Here is a 10,256-nt window from a genome sequence, read left to right on the forward strand (position 1 = left end):
CAATTTGAAGATGTCACTTTGGGCTCTGGGAAATTGTGACACAAAGTTTTAGACATTTTATAGACAAAACAATTAATTAACCGTTAAAATAATTGTCAGATTAATATTCAATTAAAGTAATGCTAGTTTCAGCCCTTAGTGAACTGAAAGATTATATATAAAAAGGTGATCATCCTTGGTGACCTTGAATATTTGAAGATTCTTCGCTGATCTTGGGAACTCATTTGCGATGAGTATTGAGTGAATATTCTAAAATCAGCGCTCGCTTCTGAGCTGCAATGATTTGTCAATTAAAGCTCCAGTTAGTAGGATTTCGGAAGATAAAATGGCAGCAATAAAATTCATATTCATAACTGTGTTTTCATTAGTTTGGAACTAACTATCATTGCATTTTGGTAATATTAGAATGAGCTGTTTATATCCGGTCATCTTCCACAGTGTCCGCCATGGGAGTTTTGGTTTTGTGGTCAAATGATGATGTTGATGTGGTGCTTTGGGGATTGTGAGGAGCGTCTGAGGTGCTTTTTTTGTTTTCTAAAAAGAGCAAACAATTCATTTAGAAAGTATATAATTATTATAATTGTAATTGAATATAATTGTTGTCTGCAGCCCTAGCTCACATATTAACTCGATAATGAACCTTGAGTTTGGAATATTATTAGATACTTTGAATATATTAGCAGATAAATCTCATGAAAACTAATGTAAGCTAAAAAGATTCTGCAGAAAGCCAGCTTTGAAAGGCAGCGTCACAGGTTGCATGTGCATTTATCAATACTCACCTGTCCTGTCAAAGTGCTCTTGCTCTACTATTTATTAGTCAGTCAATCTTTAATATAAACAGGTAGTGTCATTTGTATTATGATGTCTTTTCCAAGCATTTACGCATTTAAGAAGACGCACACACTGTTCTGGTGCCATTTCTTTGGGGAAACGGGGTGGAACGCCACCAGTTTGTAACGCTGTTGCATCTTCTAGGCGCATGAGGTGGATAAAAGTGATTGCCGCTAACTACTTCTGACAAACCAGAGGTGTGGTTTCATATTAGACGCCAGACTTACATCGCAGACAACAATGCAAATGGAGACAGTTATGATCTTAACAGGTGTGCCCCCCAACAGTGGCAGCACGCGGCTCATCATTATGCAACCCCCATTTTCACATTGTCAGCAGGAAACAGTTAAAGAAGAGGACTTCTGCTACACAAACAGTGGACAAGGATGAGTGTGTGCCTAACCTAAAGGTCATATGAGGCAGCATGGTTTCCACTGGAGACCATCAAAAAGGAAGTGATGTGTGTGTCTGTCTTGTATACAACATGTCTCTCACATACTCTCTCAAATTCAAACACATATAGGCTACACACACAGAGAGAGACACACACACACACACACACACACACACACAGGGCTACCCACCTCTCCCCCTCACTTACCTGACAACATTGGGGTGCTCAAAGGCTTCAAGCTGCCTCAGTACCGCCACCTCCCGGATGGTGGAGAGAGGCATCCCCTCTTCCTCCGTCTGGACACGAACTCTTTTTAGGGCTACAAAGCGTCCCCCGTTCTTCAAATCTCTCGCCTTGTACACTTTCCCATAAGCGCCTTCTCCAATCTCGGCCACAGGCTCATATTGAGTACCAGTACTTTCTTTGTCCATTTTTGCAGAACTTTTTTTTTTCCTCCTCTCTTGTTGAAAATATTGCGGGGAATCCCGGCGAGGGTGACGAGCCAGAGAGTTTCTCACAAAGGCATATTCACAGAAAAAAGTTGGCACATGCAATGCCTAGATGACAGGGAGACACAGATGGAGGAAGACACCATCTTTGTCAGAGTTGGTCAAACGGTGCTCCAGGTAGGCAATAACAGGACTGTCATCATGTTTTATTCCGACTATCAACACAAGAGCCCCGTTGCGTCCCAACTTCCACTCCTCCTCCTATTACGCATAACATGTCCTCCTACCTCTAACACAAAGTAATGTCAAATAATTCAAATTAGCCACATTTAAAAAGAAGCTTTGCACCAAATAAACACTCTCGCGCGTTCAGAAAATCACCCCAAATGCAATGCTGTTGGAGTTATGCTCATGTGGGCTGTCCAACTCTGGTAAAAGGAAATTAAACATTTAAAGAGAACACGCAAAAAGAAAGCACAAACCTCACACACCGAGCTGTTTTAAACTAACACAACAACATGCGGACTGCTTCTCCTGTCCTGCTTTATCAAACTTTCTGTTTGAGGCGACACAAACTTGGCGAGCGAGCACGTGGCTGTCTACTGATTGCATTGTCTGAACTTCCTACAGCAACAGTCCATTTAAAACACCGTAAAACTCAACTTTCACACCCGAAACCGCTGTAAATGCGTAAAACAGTGCAGTGGCAGAGTTTTAAAGGTGTTTGTGTCAGCTCGGGTGCCTTCCCCGAATTTTTTCTAATTTAATTGTGCGTGCGCTCAAATAGGCTCATTTAAATTCTAGCAAGCTCGGGAGTCGCTCTTTTGCGCTTTTAAAATGATATTGGATTTTAAAGACACATTTCTAAACTCTTAAAGACAATTTCTGGCACACAATTCTGCAGATATACCCCCACTTTCAGTGTTTACCTTGGTTAATGTTGTCAATAAAATGTCGCAACGTCGGCATGTCCGATACAATGCTGAGGAGGCATTCGCGTCTCGGATAAAATGTCCTGCATCAAACGCATCCCTGTCCACTGTCCTCCATGCGGGGGCCACACAGGTAGTTGGACGGTGCAGGCTCTAATCCCCCATCCCTCAGACTGCACCAGCCCAAGCAGAGACACTCAAACAAGGGAGGAGGAGGAGAAGGAGGTGGTGGTGGTGGTGGTGGTGTGTTGCACGAAAACTCACTCACACGCACTCTCACTGCAACTGTGTGTGTGCGTGTGTGGGAGGTGGTGGAGGGGAAGGGGGCGTAGATGATGGGGGGGTCATAGGACAAAGGCAAACGCGTGACACAGCCCTCCAAAACCACGCTCTTCTTTGGATTTTCTCCTTTCTCTCCCCTTCTTTTTTTCTTCCATATATCCCCGGATAGGCCTATGCAACTGCAGCCCCGCTCCGCCTGTGTGAGCTCCGTCTCTGCCTGGCTTTCCCACGCCGGCTGAATGTGGCCTGACCCCCTTCAGAGAGGTTTGACACGGAGCGGGGACATTTCCGCATTCCTCCCCGACTACAAAGGCTCACCGCCTCCTTTTTGCTCTCCCTCGGCCTCCTCGGTGCTTTACCATTCATAGTCCTCTCCGCGGGTTTTGTCTCCTGTGTCAAAACCGGGAGCACCACAGGGATCGGAGAGGGGAGAGAGGCGGTTTATTGGATGGACGGCCACACTATCTATCTACCCCCCACCCCTCCCTCAAAGCATTGAGGAACTCCTGCAGGCAACAATGCGCCAGCGGGGATGCAATGTGACAAGCTCGCCCTAGATGGTCCTGAGGGGTCAGGTTCAAGGCCCGGTGGCTTGATCTGTGGCAGGGGGACTCCTCTGCTCGGGTGGTCGTCTGCAGGGCTCCACGCCCCACATCAGGCGTGATGGACATACATGACAAAGTTTTTTTTAAATTTTGAAAATATGGAAAAGTCTGCAGAGCATCACCTACTTCATCATCATCATCATCATCAGGGTATACCTTTGATTAATTCCACAGTAAAGGATGGAAGATTATTAAAGTGTCACAATATTTAGTAGGCCTAATGATAATCATAATTAATTTAGGCCTAATGTTAAAACAAAATTACTCGACAGCAAATTTAAATTGTTCAGCTGAAATCATATATATTTTACATACGTGTACAAGTTAATTAATGAATTTATTATAGCCTATAAAACTGCAATATTGAATAAATATTGTCACTTATTAAAACCTCAAATTAATTAAATAAATTAGCATTTAAATATCTTCTAACCTATGGAAATGAAATTGTATATACATAATTAAATGTTGGCTTTTTATGCATCCCTTTTCACATTTTTAACATGTTTCATTTTTGCTTTATTTTACTTATTAGTTTTGTTTTAAAAGCCTACATGTATTGGTGCTTAAAAATTATAACACTGCGTATTATATCTGTGTTAATTTATAATAATGATAGTTTTATTTGTAGAGCACTTTTTAAGCAAAGTGAAGAATATACAAAAGCAATAATGAAACACATGTGTGTAGAAATTAAAAACAATGTGCTCTCTCTGAAAGTTCTTCAATCTCTGACATGAAGTTTTTATTTTTCTTCTCTTTAACGCTGGACACGGTTTAGACATGACAAGACTTGATGTCAGATTATTCCAATGAATAGCCAATTACAGGCGTGTAACCAGGCTCCATTATCATAGCTTCAGTGGAAGGCTGCATTAGAGACTCACAGGAGATCAGAGGAAAGACATTCCCCCGGTGCCATTATTTACATGCAAACTTGTCTTGCTTGTAGAACCCACTGTTTCTCCCTGAAAAGGTGAAATTGGGGGAGATAATGACATGGAAGTATGTATGTCAATCTCTCCAGCCCCAAATTTAAACCATTTGCATCACAAAACCCACAATGCAGACAATGTTTCCCAGACCAATTACTGTAAATGTGGGCATTTACATTTTTACATCATCATTGTTCATGTGAAATCAGCTCTGAGAGCCATCGCCCAGAGTGAATACATTAAGCATGCGTGCTTCTTATCTGGCTGGAGAACAAGCCAATTAGACCTGCTGTGTGTGCGGTACAGAGACAAGAGACTGACACACACATTCTGCAACAGTCATTGATTAGTCAATATCTGACACATAAACTTTTTAAAAACTTTCCACAGTCTGTGTTTGTCATGTGTTAACCTTGTTAGGGCTCATGCTGGGGAGTCATTCTAGAGAAAGTTGCAGGAACAGGAAGGTCCAATAAAGAACATTGTGTTCTGGGAGCAAAATGGTCAGCGTATCGTTTAATGTTTAGTCTGGTACTTTTCTTGAGCTGTTGAACTTTTATGAACAATAATACCACGTACTGACAATTCAAAAGATTAACAATTTATAAACCCTCTTTTTAGCAGATGGAATCATTTTATTAGACTTAAATAACCTCCTATGTAATTAATCTTTTCAACAGTTATTATATAACACTTTATTTTGTAACTTTGACAACAAGCTGTCACAGTAAACAGGCGAGAGCAGAAACTGGTTCATCTTGATTTTTGGACACAAACAGTTGCTTAAGATGTGCTCGTGTGGATTTGGTGACTTACAGCACATTTGTCAAAGTGTTACTGAATCACTTCTTTTTTCATTTTACTGCAGGTTTTTCATGTTTCTGATGTTTAATTTGGGGTTTTGACACACACATGCATGCTGTGTTGATCACTGGTGGAAGAAGATCTTTCAGTGAAAATGGTGTAACAAAAATGTAAAAGAAAAATACTCTATTTAAAGAAAATTGTCTGCATTCAAGTGCAGGAATATAAACAGCAAAATGTAACTTAAATTTCAAAGTAAAAGTATGCACTCTGCAGCAAAAAAATATTCTTCCTCTTGCATATCTTCAATGTAGGAGATTATTTGGTTATTCTAAAAGAGGTTTTCATCTCACTGGGACTTCCAAAGTTAAAGTGTTTGATAGTTTAATACAATGGTTTCCAATTTAAGGGTCAGGCCCCCTCTATGGGGTCGCAAGATAAATCCAGGGGGTTGTAAGATGATTAATGAGTGAAAGAAGAAAAGCTAAAGTTCTGCAGCATGAATTTGTATTCATTTTTGTCTCTCTAATCTTTTCAGTTTGGTGAAATATTGGCCAATGTGATCTCTTTCACCCTCAAATAGTTATATCAATGAAACCATCTAAGATGTTTTTGTAAGGGTCAAGGGCTGTATGGGTAATTAAATGTTTTAAATGTAAAATCTTTGTGCATTAGTTCCCTCTGAGATGTAGCATAAAATGGAAACACTAAAATAAATTCAACATACCATGAAATAAGAATTACTTGAATAAATGTACCTAGTTACTTTCTGCAGTAGGTGTTAATTGCAGGTTTACAGTCCCATACAACAGGTTAGAAACAAAACACGATTTGCTACCAAACGCCTCAACTGGCATTTCAGCTTAGTATTCCTGAGAATCTGTCACTGGTGTCCAAAGCGTGAAGCAATCCTTCTTAACAGAGCTTCAACATTTGACTCTGAAATGATAGTAATAGTAGTGTCTGACTGTTTTTTTCTCAGTCAGCGTTTTCACTTCATTGACAGTGGTCAAATGTTTGACAGACAGGTTGTCGAGATAGTCCCTCAGGTATGTACTGTACAGGTCAGGTAATAAGTGCTTTCTGCGTGCTTGAAGACAGTGCCAGGTGTTTTGGGTGGAAGTGCTCATTCCTCAGGTGCAAGTAAAACCAGATGAGGATTTGTCTCTCACAGTTTCGTTAAAAGGTAGATCCTTTTCCATCTCCTGTCCAATCTTTTTAAGTAACAACAGCAACAAAAACTTATATTGAAGGCATTAAAACATAAAGCTGCATTAACTGATTTTTGGCCACACAAATAATTTGGCTGGGCAGCACGTTTTAAGGTGATCATTTCACACATGTGAAACTAAGATAATATACTTTATAAAGGAAATACAGTTTATAGAATAGTTTTAGCTTATGTTCATAACATAGAGCAGCACATTTAACGTGCTCGTAGCAGTGTAGCAACTCTCATATTCCAGCTGGGCGCAGAAGACAGAGCTGACACACAAAGTCAGCAGTCAGAGGATTAAAACATTAAAACTTTAAAGAAAATCACAGTATTAATATTTTGGTTCTTTTTTAATATGTTTATCATCCAGCGCCTGCGATCTGACCTGCAGTTTCTTTGTATCACCCAGAACCAAACCTGGAAATAAAATTAAGACAACATACTACCCGTGAATTACCTTTTTTGCAGGTCACCCACCGGTGACTCTGTTGCTGTATGCCCATTGCATGGTTCCACTAAACTCGACTCAACTCACTTTAACTACCAGGTCCTTTTCACCATTTCGTTCAACTGCAGATAGTACCTCTTATACTGATCGCCATAGCTATGCAACTCATTGAATCCTTTCCTCAGCAACCATCTAAGGAACATATGTACTTCGTCATTTGAACGGCGTCGAGTGGATAAAAAAAAATTGCCGTTGCTATTGACTCTTTCTTTATTTAATCATTCATTTTCCGTAACCGCTTATCCAGTAAGGAGGCATGGTGGCGCTGGAGCCTATCCCAGCTGACATTGGGCTAGAGGCGGGGTACACCCTGGACAGGTCACCAGACTATCACAGGGCTGACACATAGAGACAGACAACCATTCACACTCACATTCACACCTACGGTCACCAGTTAACCTGCATGTCTTTGGACTGTGGGAGGAAGCTGGAGTACCCGGAGAAAACCCACGCTGACACGGGGAGAACATGCAAACTCCACAAAGAAGGGCTCCACCTCCCCAGGGTTCGAACCTATTGACTCCATCTTGACTATTAAAAAATGGTGGGTCTGTACAGGATGTCACATGTCATGCAAGTGATGATTCTGTCTGACCAGTTGGTGCTATTCTGTGTTTTAACTCCACCTTCTAGTGTCGGCTCAGCTCGCTAGGAAACTCATATGAGGTGGTACCAAAAAAGTGCCAGGTACTATCCACAACTTTTGCCATTGGAAACCCCCCCCAAAAAAGAGCAGGTAAAGTTGAGTAGAGCCGTGCTGCAGCATGACGTGGAAATGCAGCAACCAGTTCGTTGCTAGCTTTTAGTATTAGTTTGAGACTGGTGAGAGTGAACCAAGACAGTAAAGTTGCGGGGACCAAAATGATGTGCTAAAGATGTTGAAACGCTGTGTGGAACTGAGAGAAAGTACAGACAGGGAAAATTCTCTATGGGTTTGTCCTTATGAGCAACTCCTTTCATGTTACACTCATTTGACACATAAGTAATATGAGAATACTGATTAGTGCAGTTTTAGAAGACAAAGAAGGTAGACAAGATGTCGTACAGCAATAATATACTGTCATGTATTCACTAATGCAGGTCATTTGAGTCATAATGTGCTTCTGCTTTTAAGCAAGCCAAAAAGACCAATCTTTCACTCTGACTGTGGATTCGAGAGAAAATGTACTATGTCTGTGTGTCTGAATGTATTTGCCTTTATCCCTATGTGTGTGTGTGTGTGTGTGTGTGTGTGCGCGTGCGTGGCAGCTGCTGATCAGTCCAGCCAAGAGAGAATTATGGCCCTCCCGAGGGGGACGAGAGAGGCCAACAAGGGACAGGTGACTCCCAGTCTCTCCCAGATCTCCTTACACCCACCCACACACAGCAGAAGATACACACACACACCCACCCACACACACAGCAGAAGATACACACACACACACACACACACACACGCACACACACACTCAGAGGGCGAGATTGATTGTGGGCCTGTCTACCACGTCCCACCTAAATAGAGGGGGATGTCCCTGCCACAAGGCACAGGGTACAGTGATAATAACCTGAAGTCTCTAGGCAGACAGCTGTCACACCTGGGGAGGAATCGGATAGGATGTGTGATATTGGATTCCTTTTTAAGTTCCCAATCCTATTGTCAGGATTTACAAGCATCACTTAGTCCGCAGTGTTTTGTGTGACTCAGGTCTTATCCGCCCATCAGCAGCTTAATATTTAGGCGACATTTTGAGTGTAAAGACAGAACCCGACATGGTGCCGGCAGACAATCCGAGCCTGTTTTGTATCTCTGACTTGATTTCCTCTCGTCCTCTTTCTTGTCAAGCCAGAGTGTGTGTGCAAGTAAAGCCCCTTCTCTCCTCTTCCCTTGCCCTCCTCTTCTCCCCGGCACCGGCCCCCAGACACAAGCCTCTTTCTGTTGGGGCATCGCCATAGCAACCAAGCCACTAACTTGAGGAGGCGACATAAAAACCTGCTCTTTTAGGGGACACAGGAACACCTGCCACCTCCGCGGACGGGGAGGGCTGCGCTGGACGCCTAGCCACGAGGCAGACACACACTTACATACAAATTCATGTGGTCACAAATGCGAACACACACTCTCGCACACACATACACACGCACACAAACATAAACAGAGAATAAGTGTAACATTCAAATGAGACCTCTAGCTAACATCTGCTCCCCTTTAGAAACTCATTTATCTTCCAGCAACATCTCAGGTTGTTTGGTGGCTTTCTTTACTGGTGTTCTGGCAAAAAAAGTGTTTTATGGAAACAAGGAATCCATTATTGATAAGGTTTATGGTTTCAGGCTAACACACACATTTATTTTTTTTATTTTGACAGCAGATTGTACACAAGTTGTTACACTTGATTGATAAGAAATGAAATTACTTGTAACTCCCCAGGCACATGTGCAGTCGACTGACCAGCTTGTACATGCAATAAAAACTGTACTTGTAACCTGTCATTTGGTGAGAGTCTTGCTTGATAGTTATCCTCACCTACACCGCGGACACTCCCCGATTATAGAGAAATGTATTTTCTAACACTACCTTTACAGCTTACTAATTATCACATTTTTGTTTTAACTGTTTACAAATTCAATAAACAAGATAGAACATGTGATTAGTGAGCTCCTGAGGTGCTGGTGCACACATTTTGTTATCTTTGGGCAGAGCCAGGTGAGCTGCTTCCCCCTGTTTTCGGTGTTTGTGCTAAGCTAAGCTAACCAGACATAGTTAGTGACAGATCTTCTCATCTAACTCCCAGGAACTCCTAGCAAAAATGCAACTATGCTATTTCACAATATGTTAAACTAGTCTTTTAAAAGAATACTTGACTTCAACAATGGCCATTCCTGTATAAATTACTCAGTGCATCCCAAACACATACATTTTTGCTATAATGTTGGCATTTAAAATACTAATGCATAAACAGCGCAGGCACACTACTTGTCCATGCACGAATGGAGAATGGAAAATGGGGCTAGAGCCATCAGGCAATTAGCTTAGCTTAGCATCCGCTTGTCTTCCGGCTGCTCCCTTCAGGGGTCACCACAGCGGATCGTCTGCCTCCTGATGGTCTTCGACCAGCAGTCACCCAATTTCCACCGGCACCCTGCTGGTCAACAGTACTGGATATTAACCCAGGCCTCGACCGATCCGGTATGGCAGACGTGTTTGCTTTCCTTATCATTGTTTTGGCCCGATTAGCTTAGCTTAGCATAAAGAATGGAAACAGAGGGAAACAGTTAGCTCTGGCTCTGCTAAAGCACCTTTATGGGTACCAAAGGGCC

The 10,256-nt window shown here is 42.0% G+C and overlaps 1 protein-coding gene across 2 annotated transcripts in view; it reads right to left on the reverse strand.

Annotated features, from left to right (window-relative positions):
• The window catches only part of cdk6 (cyclin dependent kinase 6), a 42,887-nt gene extending 39,627 nt beyond the window's left edge, over positions 1-3,260 (reverse strand). Inside the window, exons 1-2 of one of the 2 annotated variants that reach the window (XM_033637283.2) lie at positions 2,607-3,260; positions 1,436-1,785 (exon numbers count right to left, since the gene is read on the reverse strand). In XM_033637283.2, the coding sequence (XP_033493174.1) occupies positions 1,436-1,659 (224 nt within the window). In that variant the 5' untranslated portion in view covers positions 1,660-1,785; positions 2,607-3,260. Of the gene's footprint in view, positions 1-1,435 lie in introns of both variants that reach the window. The other variant, XM_033637284.2, reaches the window with a different exon arrangement.
• Positions 3,261-10,256: the final 6,996 nt, after the last annotated feature.

Source organism: Epinephelus lanceolatus, chromosome 16 (genome assembly GCF_041903045.1).
Source record: "Epinephelus lanceolatus isolate andai-2023 chromosome 16, ASM4190304v1, whole genome shotgun sequence".
In the NCBI taxonomy this organism is placed as follows: Eukaryota; Metazoa; Chordata; class Actinopteri; order Perciformes; family Serranidae; genus Epinephelus; species Epinephelus lanceolatus.